Below are 21,186 nucleotides of genomic sequence, written 5' to 3'. Positions count from 1 at the left end.
GTTTTTTGTTTTTTCTTAAAGATTTTATTTATTTATTTGACAGAGAGAGACACAGCGAGAGAGGGAACACAAGCAGGAGATATGGGAGAGGGAGAAGCAGCCTTCCTGTCGAGCAGGGAGCCTGATGCGGGGCTCGATCCCAGGACCCTGGGATCATGACCTGAGCCGAAGGCAGATGCTTAACCAACTGAGCCACCCAGGCGCTCCGAAGAAGTTAATATGTTTTTTAAAAAGATAGGGCGAAAAGGCAGAAATTGCTGGAAATTATATATTGCAGGAATTGTTTATCTTCTCCACAGTTGATTCCAGAGATGCTTCTGGTTTGGGAAGAGCATTTCACGTGCTCAGAGAGCCCCACCCTCCAGCTGAGGCTTCAAACAGCCGGACCTCTGACCTTAGCCAGGATTGGCTGCTTCCTAATCCTGCTGGCCCAGTCCATCTATAGCCACTCCCCAGACTCTTCCTGGGGTCCATTCACTAACCTGCACTTAAGGGGAGCGGTCAAAGCCTTGTCTGTGTGATATGACTATTGACATAACTCAGAGCCACCTTCAAAAGCACAGTCCCCGGGAGGGTGGTGGTGGAGGGATGGGATAACTGGGTGATGGGCATTAAAGAGGGCACATGATGGAATGAGCACTGGGTGTTCTATGCGACTGATAAATCACTAAATTCTACCCCTGAAACTAATAATACACTCTATGTTCATTAATTGAATTTAATTTTAAAATTAAAAAAAAAAAAGCACAGTCCCGAGACAGCTACGGTGCCTTGTCTCAAGGACTCCCCAGCGGGTGCGCCCTCATGAGGGAAGAAGCTTGCTGTGGTCACAGCCTAGAAGTCTCACTGCAGGTCTGTTTTATCCCCATGGATTCAACAGTGGCAAGACAGTACTGATGATCGCAAAGCGCTTTTGGTGAATGTTTCTGGGTCTAGATTGTGTTAGGGAGGGCGGATCAGGTTGAGCGGCAGAATAAGCTGCCAGCAACACCTCATGGATTTGCCATCAGCCGGAATGAGGTGTGGCTCATTGGAGGATTTTTCCAGTTAGCTGAATTTCAGAGCCAGGCTTTTTTTTTTTTTTTTCCCCTGTAATTTTAACTAGTTTGCACGGAGGAGGCCTTTCTAAAATGGATTTCACACTTCTCTGACTCCTCAAACTGAGGCTACAGAACATAATTAAACTTATCGGGATGATTTGGGGTCATCATTTGGAATCTCAGTTATTAAGCTTTGGAGCCAGACTGTCTTGCTCCGATCCCAGCTTCTCCTCCTAATAGCTGTGTGGCTTCGGGCAAGGGTGTTAACCTCTCTGGGCCTCAGTTTCCCCATCTTTAAAATGGGAATAATAATAGTTCCTACCTCTTGGGGTTGGTGAGAAGATTAAAGGAACTGATAGGCATAAAGATATCTGCTTGGCACAGATTAGGTAGAGCCCTATTCTACTGCCATTTTCATAGGTAGACACCAGTTAAACATTGGCGGTTGCATAGGGTTCAGCGCAAGAATAGATGGCTCCCGTTCTTACAGCTGCTCCATGCTCTGCACTGTGGACCAGTGTTTCACAAAGGCCCTTGGCTTTACTCTTCAGGATGGGATCTCAGGGGGCCATTCCTACTCCATTTTTCCAGAAGAGAGCACCCAGGCTTAGGTGACATCGCTTGCAACGGGCTGCTCAGCTGATAGGGGGCAGAAGTGCAGCTCCAAACAGGTGGCCTTGGCTGAATGGTCCTGGGCGTGATGATCTGTTACGTTCTGCTTCCCTTCCTGATCTTGCAGGGCCTTGAGGGGTTCTCCTCGGAAGCGACACTAAGAGCTTTTGCCCCTGGATTTTGTGGCATTGGTTTTGGTTGTTTCAATGTAAGTGTGTATTTTATAGTCAACCAGTGCGGCTTGTTGTGTGTGGCCTGCCTGAGTTCATTCAGGTGACCTCCAGATGGGTGGGGTCACATTTGGAGTTCCAACCCAGCCGTATCCTGGGGAAGCCGGAGGGGGTCTGGACTCCCGGACTGTCTCCTGAGTGCCAGCCTCCCCAGTGTCGTCCCTGTCCCCTGATGCTCCCAGTGCCATCGGCACGGAAGCCTAAATTGCCTGGCATTAAAGGACAGTGTCATCGGCCTGCCCAGCAGGTCACTTTACGGAGAAGGAAACTGAGGCTGAGAGCCCAGAACTCAGGGAGCCTTGCTGGGCTATCCGCCTCTGCTGTCCTCAGCAGAGTCTGAAGGGCGGTGTTTTCTGGTGCCACAGCCCGCTGCCCCTGTGGGAGGAGCGAGGGCCGGCTTGGTGGGCCTATGAGCGGTGCGGTCCCGTAGGGCCTATGCTCAGTTTAATGCAATGCCCTGCTGTCACATTTCCCCTTTCCCATGGGCCTCACCAATTCTATAGCCAGCGTTGGGAGGAGCCCACCTGGTCCTAGGCCTCCTCCTTTTTCTAGGCCATGGGATAGAGCTCCCCAGGGAGGCATTTAAAATGCTCCCTCCCTCCAACATGGGATGGGATTGGAACTTTCTACTGTGGAGATACAGTGACTGCAGGGAGCGGGCTTAGAAGGTGAGAGATCTTTCTGGGAGGCTGAGGGAGAAAGCCCCGCCTGGGTGATCCTCTATGTGACCTTGGGCATATGACAGGATTTAAAAGCCTCAGTTTCCTCATCTGTAAAATGGAGAGAGTAGCAGTTACTTCATATGGTTGTTATGCGGATTCAGTGAAATAATGTGTGTAAAGAGAAGGCTTCACGCAGTGACTTGCACGTAGTAAGTGCTCCAAAAGTCGGCCGGTCTCTTATTCCAGGTCTGATGTCCTAGGTTTCTCTGGAGGCTCTAGGATTCCCAGGGCTCCTAGGCCTTGCAAGACCCCAGTCCAGCTCCTTCTTCCTCTCGGGTAGGCCACGAAGAAAGACATGATGAAAGTTGTCATTACCTGGGCCCCTCTGTGTGCGGGCTGCTGTGCCTCAGCCCTGCCCCTCCTCAGGGCCTCCCTTGAGTGGGCACTTCCGGCCCAGGTTAACCAGAGGCCAGCCCCTTCCCGTCCATACCCGCCCCGGAGTCTGTCCAAAGAAAGCAAGGAAGGGGGCCTCCCGAACTGGACTGCGCTCTCTCTCTCAGGGAGCGGAGGGGTGTGCCGGAAGGGACGTGACTTTGAAATCAGTCCATACGTGCTGAATTGCCACTCGACCAGTTACCACCTGGTGATCTTGGGCAGGTTAGCTGCTTCTACCCCCTGCTCCCTCATTTATAAAAAAGCGACAAAGGGTTACTTTAAGGGCTAAAGGGGATAAGGAGATCAGTGACTTGGCCATACATACGGTATCTAGTAAATGTGTGTTGAAGGAACGAATGAGTGAAGGGAAGGATGCTCTGTGTTTGCTATTGTCAGATGTCCTTGAGGGAAGGCATTTGAGGGAGTGGGGCAGGGACAGAGGCCACACACATTGTGTGTACAGGGAGGGGCAAGTGTGCAAATAGCTTGCACGTACAAGGCACCTGGTGTGCGCCATATAATATTTCCAGCACTATCGTCATATTGACTCATTTCAACCTCACAACAAACCTATGAGGTAGGCTGCCGGTACCCAATTTTACAGATGAGAAAACTGAGGCCAGAGAGGGTGAACAACTTGCTCTAGGTCACACAGCTAGAAAGGGATGGAGCTGAAGCAGGCAGCCTGGCTCCAGCAACCATATTCTTTTTTTTTCCCCAGCAATCATATTCTTAACCATTATATCATACCCACTCCCAAACCTTTGACCATGTCCTTCAAACATGTGGGAGGTTGCCTTTTCATCTCTGCCACCATTTTGGTCCTCACAGGCCTGTAGGACACTGATCTCATGAGACGGTCTTCTCCAGTGACAGGAAGGGGGCAGTGAGAGAGCTAAGTGACTTCCCGACAGGCCCTGGCCCTGAAGGGCAAGCCAGGCCCCAGGGACTAGACAACAAAGCTCTGAGCTCTGGCCACCTGGCAGCTGGTTTGTCAGGATGCAGACCTTTCAGGTTGAAGAGGCCACGTGGGGATGGATGACGAGGAGGACATGGGGGCATCTCTGCCCAGTGTCCTGTCAGCCGCAGCGAACTGAGGAACTGGGGGCCATGTGAGGGGAGGGGTCCAGCAATCCTCACCAGGGCCTGGCTACCTTCTTTGTGCTCTTGGGCTGAGTGTTGTGTCCGCTGGGGCCGTCAGCTGGTCACGGCAGTCAGATCCCAGGGCTCTGCCTGGTGAACTTGGGGGAGTTGCTCCCTGCTTTGAGCCTTAGGCTGCTCAGCTGTAAAATGGGCCGCACCTACCTTAGAGAGTTGGGTGGGCCTCTCATGGCTTAGTGGGTGTGAAAGTGATGTCTCATCTTTTTTTTTTTTTTTAAGATGTATTTATTTGAGAGAGAGAGAGCAAGGGGAGGAGCAGAGGGAGAGGGAGAATCCCAAGTAGACTCCCCACTCAGCACAGGGGCTCAATCCCATGACCCTGAGATCATGACCTGAGGTGAAACCAAGAGTCGGACGCTTAACCGACTGCGCCACCCAGGAGCCCCCGTGGTGTTTCATCTTGACAGTCTTCTTGGAGCCACCTAGTGTGTGAGGGGATGAGGTGCTGTGGACCGAGCGAGGGCTCTGAGGTTGTCAGACCGAGGTCAGAGTAGCCTTGGGTGAGTCGCTTCACCTGTCTGAGCCACTGGGTAAAACAGTAGCGGACTCACGCACATCAACACTGATGGGCCTGCACTCTGCCGAGTACTTTGCCTTTAGTCCTCGCGATAGCCCTTTGAGGTGGGTGCTGTGATCAGCCTCGTGGTACAGAGGGGAAACTGAGGCTCCAAGCGGTTGCCTCCCTTGTCTGAGGTCACACAGCTAGAAAGTGGCAGAGCCAGAATTCAAACTGGGGCAGCTGGCTCCAGAATCCACCCGCTTCAGCTGGGGCAACTGGCTCCAGAATCAACCCCCCACCCCGCCCCCCACTGCTCCATCAGACCTGCCCAGTAGGGTTGTTCGAAGATGAAATGAGACCCCCCCACCCCCCCCAGTATTAGCCCAGGGCCTGGCCCTTGGTTGGTGCAGGGCAAACGTAACATGCTGTCCTTTAACCAGCTTGGTACTCGGAATCCTCCTCTCTTCCAGGGCCTTGGGGCTGTGTTTCCACAGGGATTGGGGCGCCCTCCAGCCGTCTCCTGCCTCACCCCTGTTCTCCCTCCTTCCCACCAGGATGTAGCCACAATGCAGTTCTGTGCCAACAAGCTGGACAAAAAGGATTTCTTTGGGAAGTCCGACCCCTTCTTGGTGTTCTACAGAAGCAATGAGGATGGAACGTAAGTCCCCTGACAGCACTTCACCCCCTTTCCAGCATCAGGGATGGAGGGGTGTGGTGACCTTCCAGGCAGGGGGGCTTGGGCCTGCCTCTTCCCAGTGCCGCCTGGGCCTCCTGCTCACAGTAGCAGCCGGGGCTCCTGGGTAGTGCCCTGACACGTGGTTGGGACCGGTGGGGGGTACGGGCAGCTCCCAAGCCAGCAGTGCCATTCTGAGGGTCTCAGCAATGGTGGGTGCTAGGTATGTTGGAGGTGAGGGGAGTGGGCAAAAGCAGGGCTAGGGTGGGAATGAGGGGTTCCTCCGAATAGCCCCTTCCTTCTTCCACACAAATCAGCACATATCTCCAGCCCACCCCTCCTCCGCCAGCAGCCCTCTGAACACCCCACTACCACACGTGCCCCCCACCCAACTACCACACGCCCAGCATGGCAAATCCGGACCCTGTTACCTGGCCAGTCCCACACCTTGCCATAGGCTTCATTGAAAACTGCACGCGTCTTTAAAGCCCCCATTTCCTCCTCTCCTCTCCCTAATCTGGAAGCCACCCACAGTATGACGGAAACACACACAACACGTCGGCAAATGTAGGTCAGCCGTGCACACGGATGCACAGATTCTAGGTTGAGGGTCTGAGGACCTCGGTCCACCCCATTGGCTTGCTGTGTGACCCGGGGCAAGTTATGCCCCCTCTCTGGGCCTATTTTCTCATCAGGAAAATGAATCAGTTGGATTAGGCAGTCTCCACGGTCTCTTTAAGCAGCACAGCTGTGGGAGGCTGTGGCCACTTTGAGCTGGGATGCTGCAGAACCGGGAAGCGATGGGGCCAGGGAGGTTAATTAGAGAAACACTGCTGGAGAAGGGGAACTTGGAAGCAGGTTTGGAAGGAGAGGGAGAAAATGGGTCCATGGGGGAGGAGCAGATGAATAACAGGCTAGAGAAAAGGCGAGTGTAAAGCAGGTGTGTCCGGAGCGGAGCGGAGGGCAGAAAGGCCTCCTCCAAGCTCCCCTTGATTCTGGAACTCTGGGTGTGTGTGTGCGTGTGTGTGTGTGTGTGTGTGTGTGTGTGCTGGGGGGCAGGGAGGAGCAGGGAGGAGGTGTGTTTCACTTCAAGGGAAAACTGATTTTAAATCTGAACGAAAAAAAAACAAGGGAAATTAGGTGTGATCATTTGCATAACAAAAGAGTCTTTGTCTCACCAAAGGACTCCCAGCAGGATTTCTTTAAATAATTCTTGTTGACTTTGACTTGACTAGAGGGAGGGAGGGAAAGGGCCGAGTGATGTTCCGGGCGCCCACGGAAATGGCCACACAGGTCTCCTCCAGAGAGGCGACGCCTGGTCAGGCCAGGTTTGTCTCGGAGGTGAAGGCCGGCTGGCCAGGAGAGAGGGATTTGGGGTTGGGAGCAGGGAAGGGGTGTGTTGCAAAGTGTTTGCCAGTGATTGTTCTAGCAGAGCCTGTGTAGGATGGGTGGGGAGGGGGCAGGGAAGAGGGAGAGACTCGTGACTGACACCGTGAACAGGTGGGAGGTGCTGAGCGCTGGCGAGCCTCGGAGCCTCGCCCGGGAAATGCAGGGAGGAAGAGGGGAGGGGAGGACGGGGGCAAAAGGACAGTGAGCAGACCTCACTAGGCAGGACTGCGGTGGCCACTGAAGTCAGAGCCCCTCCCCGGTAGTGGAGCTGTGGGAAACCCAGAGTGTTAAAAATGGCAAAGGAGCTGGTCAGATGGGGGAGGCGATGGGAGTTTATTTGGGGGCAAGTTTCACTTGAAGCACGGGCTGGATCTCTCCAGGAGCGGTCACCAAGGGCAGCTGGAGAAACCCACCCAGAGGCCCCCAAAGGATGGGCCAGTCTGTGGGCACAGGTTGGAGGCTGACCTGGTGGAAGCAGGGTGGTTACCCAGGGTTTGAGGAGAGATGAGTAGGTTTGGGAGACACCCCCAGTTAGGAAGAGGTCAGGAGGAAGGTCGGTGAGGGAACCCAGGGAGTGGAATGTCCTGGAGGGAAAGGGGAGGAAGCGTCTTCAGAGCACCCACTGTCCCGCTGGCCCTGTACCTACTTTGTCTTCTTCAGTCCCAGTCTCTCCTCTGGGAGTAAGAATGTGATAGAGAGGTCTGCCGGGCTGCCTGCTGTGTACCTTTAGGCAAGTCTCTTAACCCAATGGAACTTTCTGGAATGATGGCAATGTTCTGTGTCTTGCCATCCAGTACAGTCGCCATTAGCTACACGTAGCCGTTGAGTCTGTGAAACGGGGCTCGTGTGACTGAGGAGCTTAATTTTTAATTTAATTTAGATTAATTTAAAGGTAAATAGTCCCGTGTGGCTAGAAGCTACCATATTGGATAGCGCACCTATAACCTCCCCAACTCAGTTTCTTGGTACGTGCAGTGGAGATAATCCTACCATCTCCCTCTCAGGGTTGCTGTGAGGACCACATGAGTTCATATATGTCATTAGAACAGGGCCCGGCAGTGTTAGCTACTGGTTCCCCCCCCACCCCATTTTACAATGAAGGGGAAGCTCAGAGAGAGAAAGTCACTTGCCCAGGACTGCACAGCTGGCGGGAGGGGCCCTGGGAATGGAGCCTCACCAGTCCGACTCATGCTCTCCCACACCACACACCCTAAGCGGAAGTCAGGGTGAATTGAGTTGAGCCATGAGATGTCTGCAGGGACCATTTCCACACCAGGCCCAGCCCCCACGGCAAGTGCAGCAGGGAGTCGAGGGGTCTGTGGATTTGGTGATGAGGGGCTTGGGGGACCTTAAAGAAAGCAGCTTCAGAGCAGAGTCTGAAAGCAGAAACAGGACTACACAGGGCTCAGGGAGAGGCACGGAGGGAGGCAATCGGACTAATAGCTCAGAAGACCCGGCTCAAGAAACTGGTTGGCAAGGGAGAAGAGACAGAGAAGTCGGTGGGTCCAAAGAGATGGAGGGGGCTGTGAGGGTTCCACAGCAGGTGGGTGTAACTGTTCCAGGTAGGAGGTCTCTGGAGCCCAGCCCGGCTTCTGCACAGGCAGGCGAACTCCCTCCTTTTGAAGCCCAGGGGCTGCTCCTGATTCTCCCTCCCGCGCCCCCCTCCCCAACCCTTTCCTCTTCCTGCCTTACCTGCCTGCCCCAACTTGGGCAGCCATGGCCCCCTCCTGTCCCCGTTCTCCATTCCTGTCCTCGTCACCAGCTCCGGGGTGTGTGGGGAGGTCTCCCACATGTATCTCCACACGCCAGTGGGCGGGCGAGAAGGAGCAGAGAAGAGAAACGCTGAGCCGCGGTGACAGGAATGACATTTTGACTTGAAAATTGCCAGAGAAGAAGTGGCAGAGGCTGTGTGGGCACGGGCGGGGCCCAGGCACTTTCCGGGGTGACCTTTCCAGGCTGAGAGGTGGCTGGGGTGGGGGGAGGCTGGGAAATCTCAGGGGGACAGCCTCTGCCCCCAGGTCGGCTCTGGCTCCTGGCCACCCCTCCGTGTTGGCAGGGCAGGCTGCCAGGACGGGGCCAGCAGGCATGGCATGGGGTGTGGGCAGGGACGCTGGATTGGAGCCCGGCGGGGTAAGCCAGTTGGGCACTTTTCGTTTGCAAAGCAGGCTCGGTGGATTCACACTGGGAGAGCCGAAAGTGTCTTAGAGATTGTCTAAGCCAGGGGCCTCACTTTCACTGCCTTTAATGCCAGTGAAAGCTGTGGAAACTCTCCTCTAAGACATACATCTATTCATTAGTTTGTTCCAAAAAAAACATTTAGTGAACGGTTACTCAGTGCCAGGCACTGGTCTGGGCACCAGAAATACACCAGTGATCAAGGAAGACCAAACCCTTGCCTTTACGGAGCTTGCATTTTAGTGACAAAGCATAAAGTAAATAAGGAGAAACATAGACTATGCCAAAAGATAACAGGTAAAGTAGAAAAAAAGCATGGGAGGGGACTGGGGGGGATGTCAGGGTCAGGGGACCAGGGGTTATAAATTTTATATCAGGGCAGGTGCTTTTATCAGACGGGTGACATTTGAGTGAAGACCTGAAGGAAGTGAGGAGATGAGCCATGAACATGGAAATCTGGGGAGACAATGCTCCAGGCAGGGGAACATCAAACATATGAAAGTCACCCACCCAAGTTCACCCCGATTTCAGGGGTTCACAAACCCCTAAATCCCATCCACAGATCCTTCCATGGATTTCAGATGAAGAACATCTGACAGCAGCCAGCTCCCTGAGTTTACAGGGGAGGGATCGGCTTGCTCAAGGTCACAGAGGCTGGCTTGCTCAAGGTCACACAGAGAGGTGGGGGAGGGGGGCAGAACCCATTATCTCCTGACACTCCTCACCTGCTGCTGGGAATCCTCTCTCAAGTGTCACCAAGAAATGGCCATCTATGGGGCGCCTGGGTGGCTCAGTTGGTTATGCGTCTGCCTTCAGCTCAGGTCATGATCCCGGGATCTTGGGATTGAGCCCCACTTTGGGCTCCCTGCTCAGCGGGGAGTCTGCTTCTCCCTCTGCCTCTCCCCCTGCTTGTGCACACGCGTGCTCTCTCTCTGTGTCTCAAATAAATAAATAAAATCTTTAAAAAAAAAATGGCCATAGTTAGTGCCTGGATGCTGCTAGTGACAGGCAGCTCATCACCTCATGCAGCTCTGGCTTCCACTGCCTGGCAAGTGCAGAGATTAATCGTTTGGCCCCTCTGTTGACGTGGATTCTGCCTCCCTGGGTTCAGACCTGACACCTTCCGTCTCTCCTTCACCAGGTTCACCATCTGCCACAAGACCGAGGTCATGAAGAACACCCTAAACCCAGTCTGGCAAACCTTCTCCATTCCTGTGAGAGCGCTCTGCAATGGGGACTATGACCGGTGAGATGAGAACCTGTCCCTCCCGGGTGTTAGGTGCGGGCTGTCCCTGGGCAGTATGGCAGAGCCCCCTGGGGCAGTGCTGTCCCTGCCCCTCGCCCCCCTGGGCAGTGTCTGCCTCCTTCTCCTCACAGGCCTGCCTCCCCACCCTGCCCTGCCGCTGTCCCCCTGATCTGGCAGCCCTCCCCTGGTGGGGACCTCCCCAGGGGGAATGGGATGCCGGGGAGCCCTGGTGGGTGTTGGGTGTCCCGGCCTGGAGCTCCGCAGCCTTTCTCTTCATGATTTCCAGTGGAGGGGCAGGCGGAGACAGGATGGGGGCTCTAGATGCAGGCAGAGGTGGCCACACCAACCCCAGCGCCTAGCAGATGGACCCTGGGGAGTCAGGATCCCAAGCTAAATGGGGGGAGAGGGGCGGAGTACAGAAAATCCAGGAAACTTTTTTGATGTGCTGCACCCTGCTCTGATTACATGTCGGCTCTCACCATTGTTGTTTGAGTGTAGGTTGTTGGGTGTAGATACGGGGGACCTGGTTTCTAACCCTGGCTCTGTGACCAAAAAGCGCTGTCAACCTGGGCAAGCTTTGACCTGTCTGAGTCTCAGTTTCCTTATCTGTAAAATGGGTTTTAAACGTCCGCCTACCTTCAAGCGTTGCTTAGAAGCTCACATGACACAACCTACACAAGAAAGCCCTGGTGTGCATAAAATACCAAATCCCGCATTTTGTCCACAAACGTTGATTGACTTCCTACCATGTGCCGGGCACTGCGCTAGCTCCCGGGAAATCAGCAGGAAACCAAACACACAGTCTTCACCCTTCACCCAACCTTGTGGAGTTTACATTCTCATGGGGGAAGCAGACATTAATCCGATAATCACACAAAGAAACGTATAATTACATGTTGTGCTGAGTGCCGGGGGTGGGGGGCACGTAAAATGGGTGCTGTATGATGGCGTCAGTCTGTGTGAAGTCACGAGAACCTGGCCTGCTTTCCCGGGGATCGCTGTTGCCGGCGGATGAGCTGCCAGTCGGGAAGGGACATACTAGGGCTCCCCGGGGAAGCCTTGAGCAAGCAAGCTGGGCCTGCTCACAGTGGCTCCTGACTGGGTACGTGTGGCGCAGTGGAGTGGGAATGACGGAGCGGATGGCCTTCAGACACCCCCGTCTCCCTCCAGGAAACCCTCAGGCCACCCTATTAGGTTGCTGATCCAGGAGATGAGGTGGCTCCTTTTCCTGCCTCTTAGCGGGGACTGATCTGCCCGTCTGTTCCACAGGCGGTCACTGACCACCTACTATGTGCGCGACGCCTCGCCTGCAGTTGTGTGGCGTTCAAGGGAATGTAGCCGCGTTTCCATCTCTAGGGAGCCTCTAGTCTGACCACAGAGAGCTCAGATGTGCACACATCTGCATTTTAGATAGCTAAATAATTGTGCAAAATGAGACTGGAGACAAAAATAGGCATTCCAGCCAAACGAAGCCCGGTTACATGTCTGGCCGGGTCCTGGGGCTTCCGGGGGCCTGCGGAGTGGGAGGACAGTCTGGTTGGAGCAGTACCGTGTGAAGGAGGCTTGGGGAAGGCTGGGAGGTGCTGGGGGGTATTGGTTGCTGGAAGAATGATTGGGATAGCGAGAGGCGACAGGAACAGAGGGGAAATTCGAGACTGGGGGATGGGAGAGCGTAGCAGTTCAAGTCTCACGGGGTGGGAGGAATTGGGATCTGTGGCCCCACTACCCAGAGGTTGTTGGGGGTCCAGCTGACGCCCGACAACACTGCACCCAGAGAATCCAGCCTTGTCAGGGACAGTGAGGAAGGCAGCCGGGCTCACTGTTCAACCACCAGTGGAAGTGAGGGTACAGCTGGTGGGGAGCACCTCCAGAGGTCCCCATTCACCCCCTCGCAGGCTGAGCCCCAGACTGGTTTCCCTCCAGCATGGCCAGGCAGCTCAGGCCCTTCTCCACAGCCAGGAACAGATTGACCGTGACGTGACTGACAGTGGTGTTAATGGAGGGGGCCAGGCATGTCACGCGGCCCCTCTACCACTGAGCTCTAGGGTGACCTATGTACCCAACAGCCACTTGGGAGGAGCAAGCGTCCGGGAGGCCCTCTCAGGGCAGCAGAGGGACGGGTTTGTGCAGGAAAACGAAGCCACTTTTCCTCTCCCCCCGAGGTACCTCTTGAAGCTCACAAACACATTCAGTTTAATCCAGCAGCCGTGTCTTCCAAGCCAGCCTGGCACCGGGCACCATGTTGGGTCTATGGGCATAGTGAACATCAGACCCGAGCCTCCCTGTTAGGTTGCTCCCAGGCCAGAGTGGGAGACAGACAGGTAAGAATAAGAATAAGAATAAGAAGAGGAAGAAGAAGAATAGTAGCAAAGGGTCCTGTAGCACTCCTGTGGTGATTTATGTATATGAACTAATTTCATTCTCCCAACAATTAGTGTTTCCCCTGAAACGTGCTAATACTACCCACATTTTACAGGTAAAGAAACTGAGGCCCAAAGAGGTTAAGTGGCTCACATATGATCTTACTGCCAGTCAATTGTAGAACCAGGATTTGGAGCCAGGCAGGCTGGCTAGAGAATTTGTATTCGTGACCCTCATGCTCTGCGGCCTCCAAATGGCCAAGACCTGTGTGAGTGGGGCCCGTTTGGCGGGGGGCTTGCCCAGGGACTCGGGGCAGGTCTGCTTTGAGCCTGGAGGTGAAGACGCAAAGGCCTTGCCATCAGTCTAGATCTGGGGGTGAAAGGGACGTAGAGGTCATTTGTGTTTGGAGCTGGGGTTCAGAGACAGAAGTGGAAGGGAGCCAGAGTGGGCTGTGGGACAGGCATGGTGGTGCTCTGCCGAGGGGAGAGGACAGAGAGCTGGCAGAGGTGAGGTGCCCGAGGCCCTGCACAGGTCGGGAGCTGGAGAGAGACGCGGAGATGGTCGGAGAGCTGGGAGGGAACCCGGAGAAGGCAGCTGGGGGCAGAGGCCTGGGCTCAGGGGAGAATCCAAACAGAAGTATCAACTCCTACCGTGAAGAAGAGGGCCGGGAGGGTGAGAAGCAGGGAGCTGTGAAGAAGGACAGTTTACTTGGAATGATGGGGGTGGAAACCAGTTAAGATTACCAAGTCTTTCGGACATGGATCAAATTGTGCCCTAATTGGTTTGAATACATTATTTTATTTTGCGAATTGAAGTTTCACAGCAACCCTAGAAGTTGGGTCCTAGTGACATGCCCATTTCACAGACGGGGAAACCGAGGACTGGAGCTTATGTATCTTGCCAAAGCAAGGAGAAGGTACATGCCCCTTCTCCGGAAGTTGCCTTCCCCAGAGGCAGAGGTCCCCCCTGCCTTTGCTGTGTCTCCAGTCCAAACCCGAGCGAGCCAGCTGAGCAGAGCTGGAGTCAGAGGAGCTGATGTCAAGATCAGAGCCAGGCCAGCCCTCCCGTGGGGTGAAGTGGGTGATGACAAGAAGCACTTCCCCAGCGTTTCCTGAAGCCCCTCTACTCTGCCCTTGAACATTCTGTAACTTGAGGGTTTATTCCCCCTTGAGCCAGATGCTCCTGGTCGGACTGCTCTCCCTCACTCACACCTTAATGTTGAATGAGTGGATTGGAAGAGAGTCAGTTTGTCCTGGGTCCTCCCCTGGAGAGGGGACAGGATCCCCTAGGACTGGGGGCTCTCACATCCCAGGAGCTTCACACTTTTGAGGGCCTGCTGGAGAAGGGAAATACTTCTCCCTTGAACCCCACCGTGTGCTGAGTCCTGGGAGGGGGCCCAGCCACTTCGTATGACCACCTGACACATGCAGAAGCAGCTGAACGCAGACTGAGGAGGGAAAGCCTCTGCAGTATGGCTGGGCTTGCATGGGGCCCCGCCATCCAGTGTCACTGCCCGCCCCCCAGTGAGGCCCGACACCCCTCTTCTTCCCTGAAGCCTCTAGGACTGTTGGGCTGACTCGGTCAGTTTAGGGCCAACCCCTGGAGACCTGTCAGCCCTGGAGAGGCTCATTAGGAGGCAGACGTGCAGCTCTGCTCCGAGGAGACTATAGATAGAGCTGTGGGTGTGCGGGTGTGCCGAGAGGGAAGCCTGCGGGCTCTGCCGGCGTCCCTCAGCCCTGCTGGCCTGCTGAGGCTCACACAGACCCAGCTCCATCACCGCAGCCCCAGGCGTCCAGAGACCCACAGGACACTGGCTCCCGGCCCCAGGCCTGGCTTCCCAGCCGAGCCCCTGTGTGATGTGGGGAAAGCCACACACACGCTCCGGGCTTCCCTTTGTGATTTTGTGGAAGGAGCGAGTTGTTACTGCATGGTAGCTTCACCAAGTCGTGAGATCTCAGGCAGGGGATGGGTATTTAATAGTATTTATATTACCTACTATATGCCAGGCACTGTTCTAGAAGCTGAAGATACAGCGGGGAACAAAACAACCCAAACTCCCTGGTCTCGTGGAGCTGACATTTTCATGGTGAATAGCAGTTGTGTGGAAGACAGGGGCTTGGATGAAAGGCTGGAGTGTTTTAGATGGAACAGAACGTGTCCAATATTGGTGTGAATGACATGTGAATGATGTAGTTGACTTCTCACAACAACGCCAAAGTGGGTGCGATTATCCCATTTTACAGAGGGGTAAACAGAGTCCCTGGGGGGGGGGAGGCCAGTTACACAGGGCCACAAGGTACCCGCAGCCTTCTCTGGCCCCCTCACTGCCTCCCAGATTAGGGGCTCTGTGTTCTCAGCCTTTAATGCCAAATAAGATGTTCATCTTGTGGGCAGCAGAGGCCCATTGTGCCACACCCAGGAGCCCCTCCTCTAGGGTCCCATCCCCAAAAGTCACAGTTGGTCTGATGTGAGCCTTCATTAGGCCTGTGCCAAGGGGTTGTTCCTACAGCCCACAGGGGCACAGAGCTGCCCCTAGAGTAGTCGGAGCTGTGTCTGGCTTCTGCCGCTGCCTGGCCCTGGCTCTGGGCACCGTTTCCCTCACCTCCTCCCTGGGTGCTGGAGGCTGCTGCCGCGGAGCTGATCTGACCCCCAAGCTGCAGCTGTCCCTGGAGCCTCTGCTGCGGCCGGGCTGTTTGCACAGGAATCTCACACCCAGGGGTCTCAACCTCAGCTGCAAGTTAAAATTCCCCAGGGAGCTTTTAATAGTCCCCCTGCCCAGGCTGTACCCCAGAACAACTGACGCTGAACCTCCGGGGTGAGGCGCTGGCGTCAGGATTGCTAACACGCGCCAGGGGATCCAGTGTGCAACCAGGGTGGAAACCCAGCACTCTCCTCTAGAGAAAGTCGGTGGCTCTGGCCGTGCATTCCAATCAGCCGGGGCACTTGCCAAAACTACCCGAGCCTGAGTACTATCCAGCCCAGCTAAATCAGGCCCTCGGGCACTGGGATTAAAACAAAACAAAACAAAACAAAACTCCTTAGTGATTTTTGGGATATCCAAGGCTGTGGCAGTAACTGGGGTCCTCCTACAGCCTCTGAGCACGTGGCTGTCACTGATCCAGTTGCCTGAGGGGCTGGTGTTGGTGGTCTCAGGAGAGGCACTCCTTGCTGCGGTCCCTGAAAGTCCCCTGCAGAGCCGCACGGCTCTGGGAAGGACTGGGGGACTTTGGCATTGTGGGGCGGGGTCCTGGCTCCTACCCTCGCCAGCTCTGTGACCCTGGGTGCATCTGTTAGGGCTCAGCTTCCCCATCTGAAAATGAACATGCACAGCAGAGCCGCTTAGGAAGCCTTTAAACTAGATCCCGGGGCCCTGCCCAGAGCCTCCAGGAACTGGACCTGGGGCTGTGTATGTCTGAAAAACTCCCTGGTGATTGGCCAGGTGGCCAGGCTTGGATGCCATGGAGGTCACCTCCAGCCGTGTCATTCCAGGAATTGGAAGTCGCGGAGCTCAGGTACCCAGGCAGGAGTGTCCCTGATTTAAGTAAATTTCCTATGAAAAGCAATCCAAGTGTGGCCGAACGCCAAAGCGGAGAGGAGGAGGCCTTTTACGGAGACCCACCTGTGTGGCAGGTGGGCTCCGCGACTCGGCTTTGGAGCTGTTCGGCAAAGCCGCTATTACCCCTCCTTGAAAAAGATGGTCTGTGGCTCAGAGAGGTTCAGTGACCTCTCCAGGTCCCACAGCATCTGCATGCCAGCCTCTTTCTTCTCTTTCCAGCTCACCAGCCCACCTTCAGGGGCCTAGATTTTTTTCTTTCACCACAATTCACTTCAGAGAAACACGGTGTTTTGTTTTTCACAAGAATTTAGAGGATTCCTTGAAATGACGGGCTTCCATGCCTGCCCCCATTTAACAGTGCGGTCACAAAAATGCCGGCTGGTGCACGGCCTCCCAGACGTTCCTTCCTGGGGAACAGTGGGTGCCCTGTGGCGGGCCGACCCGCACCCCTCCCGGAGGCCCGGGGAAGGCTCATCTGCGGGGAGACAGCGCCTCCTGCTGGGGGCCGCGCCACCCCGAGGCCGACTCGTCGCCCACCCGCAAAGACGGGCCGCGGCCCCGGGCGAGACGATCTGCGACTAGATTCCCGGCCCAGGCGGCTGCCTCTGCGAGCCCCGTTTAGGACTGACGGCTGGAGACCCCGGCTGCCCACGCCTCTGGCGCCTCACGGTACCCTGAGCCTGCAGGGGGACCCTGGCAGCTCCCCCTTCCCTGGGCCTCCCTGGAGGACCACCGGCACCAAGGGTTAACCCGCAGCCCTCCACCTCCCTCCTCCCACCTCTGGTCGGCTAGCCTGTTGCCATGGAAACGGGCTAAAAATAAAATGGGCTCCCAAAGCCCAGCCCCATGCACAGGAGTCAAAACAAACTAATCAAAGCAGCCAGGCTAAAATGTGAAGATAATTACACCCTCACTCAGGAGCCAGTCGTGGCAATGGAAAAGCTCAGCAGGCCATCCCTGACGCAGGGGGGCCCTGGGCCCCTCCCTGCCGGGCGGGCTGGGCTGGTTCCCCACCGCTCAGACTCCTCGGACTGGGGTCCCGCCAGCCTGCAGTCTTGTTACCCCTCCCCAGGAGAGCCCAGCCTGCTCTGGCCTGAGGTCCCACACTCCCACTGCAGTGCCCCCACCCTTGATAAATCCACACTATGGTTTCATCCTGGGACCTGCGTCCCATCTGGGGTGGCCAAGGAGAAGGTGGGGTGAACTGAAATCTGAGGCTGTTTTTCCACATCCTCCCTGAAGCTCAGGGAAGTCGCTACACAGCTTTCGGGATGCCTCTGTCCCTAAGACCTTTGCTAAAAGGCCTCAAGATCGTTCCTTTGTCTCTTGGGCTGCTGCATCTCCACCGAGGGCCCTGGAGCCTGGTGGGTGTGTCTGCACGCGCTTCTGGCCCAGGAGCATGGGAAGGGCCTGGTCTCAGGGCCACGCAGGTGCCGGGGCAAGCCCACCCCACCACGGGCCCTTTGCCTTGCAGGACCATCAAGGTGGAGGTGTACGACTGGGATCGGGATGGCAGGTAAGCAGGCAGGAGGGCAGAAGGTGAGCAGGGATGAGGGCAGCCCCAAGGGGTGGTTGGGCCCTGCCCTCACATGGGGAGAGCTATGCCCATGGCACCTCTGGGGGTGAGGGGGCCTGGGTTTTCCAGGGGTGGGGGCCCGCTGCCCCAGTGGCTTGTCCCTGCCCAGCTTCACTGAGGCACCAGAGGCTCTCTGTCCTGCATGACATGGTTCCAGGGGTCTCTTTTCCTCGAATAGCTGCCTAGCAGCCAGCCCAGTGCCTAAAACCTCGCCACATTTGGGAGAATTAGGATTTTCTGAAATGTGCCTATTTGAACGTACAAATACGAGTGACCCCTGAGCATTCATTCATGTTCTCCGTGTGAGGCTAAGCACTGTGGGGTGACCGAGGTGCAGAAGACAAGCTCAGCCCTCAGAGACTCCCCCTAGTCTAGTGGGGAGGCCCTTGGGGTATCAAAGGAACGTTTTTGCAGGGAGCAGGCCCTGAGGGAGTGGGCTATGGGAAGGGTAAGCTTTGACGCACGTGAATGGTCCCTGGAGCCAGTACGTGAGTCGTGAGTCGGGCCAAGCCTGGCAGGTAGGAGGGCACTTCTCACTCGGGTTGTGGGAGGCCAGTACCCTCCCTGTCTGCGAATGTAAGTGCCCCCAAGGAGCAGTGTCACTGGGAATTCATAGATGAGGACAAGAATGGGCCTCTCCTGGCTCTAGTCCAGAAACCTCACTGGCTCCCGCTTGTCTGTTGGACCACACCCAATATGTCATCCTGACTTTTGGGACTCCCTCCATTCTGTGGCACTAATAGGGGTGTTGCAAGGGGGCTTTCAGCCCCATAATCTCCATCTGTACCTCTCAAGTCTGTGATGCGGATACAGGGTGCCGTAAAGGGAAAAAACTGGGGACAGCCACCAGTCATAGGGTCATCAAGGAGCTCGTAGTTTGAGTGCTGAGAGCTATAAATATGTAGTCAAAATCCAGAGTGGGTTCCAGGCAGGGCCAGGCCCTGGGGACATCTCCCGGGCCTCACTCTCCAGCTGCTCCGGGGGCCCCCCAGGCTGCCTCTTCCCGGGGCCAGGACAGTGAAAGGCAGCCAGCCGTGGGGGAGACGGGTTCACCTGTGGAGAGGTTTTGCTCCCCTTAACGTGAACACACACTGTGGGGGCAGAGTCCCAGAAGGCGTGGCCACTGCAGAAAACCTCCAGCCACCTCAATGGACATGACACAGACGGTCTTTTCAAAGACTGTTATTGGAAAAATGACAAATACATAGAAAAAGAGGAGTTTAATGAAGGCTTTTAAGCCTATCATCTGAATTTAACAAGCGTTACGTGTTGCCACATTTGCCCTATCTGTTTTGCTGATGTAGTTTAAATTACAGACATCAAGGCATTTCTACCTCTAAATATCTCATTGAGAACATCTAAAAAAATAAGGACATTTTCCTACAGAACCTCGAATGCCATTATCACACCTGACATGTTGAACAGTAATTCTTGAATACCATCTAATATTCATTTCATATTTAAATTTCTCCGGTCGTCCCTGAAAGCCCCAACACTGCTGGTTTTGTTCAAACAAGACTCCAAGTAGGAGTGGGTCCCCTTCTCTGGGGCCCCGCTCTTTGCTAGGTGACCGCTGGCTTTCCTGTTCTGCGGGGGACACTGGACTCCTCCCAGAGACCCAGCCTCTCTGCCGGCGTGCGCCCCTGGAGCCGAGGCCCCAGGCAGAATCGGGAGCCAGGGGAAGGGACGTGAGAGGTGGGGAGATGGGCAGAGGCAGTGCGCGGCCCGGGCCACACCATCTCACAGAGACCTTCTCTTGCAGCCACGACTTCATTGGAGAATTCACCACCAGCTACCGGGAGCTGGCCCGTGGGCAGAGCCAGTTCAACATCTACGAGGTGAGGCGGACACCCGAAGTCTGGGGTTTGCTCTGATCGTGCCTAACTCCCAGCCACTGAGGACTACCGTGGGCCATGGGCTGGGCTGGGGGTTTTGCATGTTCTCCTGGGAGGTGGCTCTTATAGTCCCATTCTACAGTAAAGGAGCCTGAGTCTCAGAGAATTGAGGGAATTTGCCCAAAGACACATGGTTCAGTAAGTGGCAGAATCAAGAGGCAAACAGTGTCGGCTTGCCTGGCTCCCGAAATCATTGAGTTCTAGTGCCCCCCACAAAGCGCTCTTCTAACAAGATGGGCGAGGAGGGGTGTCAGTGGGGCAGAAGGTGGGGGAGATCCAAGGTCCTGAGCTCAAGGTGGCCCTCTGCCTTCAATCAGAACAATTTCAGGGCCTGATGAGTATCTTACTGTTTCTGGAAGGGAAGAATCAGAGGAACAGGAATCAGGATGCCTCCATCTGGATCTGGAGAACCTGGACAAGGCCCCCAATCTTTCTGGAGATAATAGTGTTTGCCCTCCAAGGACAATGTCTTCCGCTGAGCCTTTGCTTGTTTGTGCTCGCCCTCCTGGAATGCCCTCCCAGCTTCCAAATTTAGCTTGAGTTCCAGCTCCTCTGGTGGCCTTCCCAGCACTCTGGTCTCATGCTTTCTCCCTCGTGTGAGCTTCATGGACAGCACAGTCTGTGCTAGACCCACTTAACCGCAGATACTTCTTTTTTTTTTTTTTAAGATTTTATTTATTTATTTGAGATAGAGAGTGAGAGAGAGCACGAGAGGGGTGGGGGGGAGGAGCAGAGGGAAAAGGAGAGCAGGCTCTCGACTGAGCAGGGAGCCCGATGATGATGATACGGGGCTCAATCCCAGGACCCTGGGATCATGACCTGAGCCGAAGGCAGATGCTCAACCGACTGAGCCACCCAGGTGCCCCAACCACAGATACTTCTAACCCTAATAACTGCTTGGGTTCATACCCTGCCTCTACCATACTGGCCACGTGATGTGGGCTAAGTTCCTGAACCACTCTGTGCCAGGCACAATGAGAATTAAAGAAGTCACTAGAACAGTGCCTGGCCCCTAGTGAACGTCACTGCTGTCTTCCAGTATCATCTGTTGAGTGCCAGTGTGCCAGGAGATTTCCATCTCACAGCAGCCCTACAGATGGGCTCTCTCCTCACAGGAACAACCCGCTCAGCTAGTGACGTTGAAGATCAGGCTTCGACTCCCATCACCGAGTCTGAACCGCTCCACACTCTCCCTCCCTCACCCTGGGTCTCTGTTCTGAGTGGGCAGGTCTCGAGTTCCGGCTAGATGGAAGCTCCCTAAGGGCAGGCTGGGGGACAGCCCTTCCTGGGCCCTCCCTTCACGTGGGCCTGGGCAGCGAGGGGCACCCGGTAGGTGCTTATGATCCAAGCACGTACTGAATTCAGTTGAACAAGGCCATTGTGAAGATGGAGCGTGGGTGCATTTCTTTGAAAGGGCTCTGATCCTCACAGTTAATTGCTTTGTTTTCTGCATCAGCAAAGGGAAAGGCTGTCTTCGTTCCCCCACCCAGGCGGAGGGAAGCGGGCTCCATCCTTCCCCGGCTGCCTTTAAGGAGATTTTTAGGGAAGGCAAGGGAAGGGATTACATCTCTTGGAGTTTGGCTTTTAAGAGTGCTTGACAGGCTCAGAAGAGGCCATGAGCTCTCAAGCTAAAAGCAGAAAAGGTTGGATTGACTCATTTTCTCCATCGGAAACAC

At 55.2% G+C, this 21,186-nt stretch overlaps 1 protein-coding gene across 4 annotated transcripts in view; it reads left to right on the top strand.

The window, feature by feature from the left end:
- CPNE5 (copine 5) overlaps nt 1-21,186 on the top strand; it is an 80,227-nt gene that overhangs the window by 40,463 nt on the left and 18,578 nt on the right. For 3 of the 4 annotated variants that reach the window (XM_081828103.1, XM_081828105.1, XM_081828104.1), the window contains 4 exons: nt 5,194-5,297; nt 10,018-10,122; nt 17,514-17,555; nt 19,378-19,453. In XM_081828103.1, coding sequence (XP_081684229.1) covers nt 5,194-5,297; nt 10,018-10,122; nt 17,514-17,555; nt 19,378-19,453 — 327 coding nt within the window. Of the gene's footprint in view, nt 1-5,193; nt 5,298-5,896; nt 6,171-10,017; nt 10,123-17,513; nt 17,556-19,377; nt 19,454-21,186 lie in introns of those variants that run through there. The other variant, XM_081828106.1, reaches the window with a different exon arrangement.

This window comes from Leptonychotes weddellii, chromosome 8 (assembly GCF_054177405.1).
Source record: "Leptonychotes weddellii isolate Sample4059 chromosome 8, ASM5417740v2, whole genome shotgun sequence".
Classification (NCBI taxonomy): Eukaryota; Metazoa; Chordata; class Mammalia; order Carnivora; family Phocidae; genus Leptonychotes; species Leptonychotes weddellii.
The sequence above is the reverse complement of the archived record's forward strand: the minus strand, read 5'-3'. Positions and strand labels throughout refer to the sequence as shown.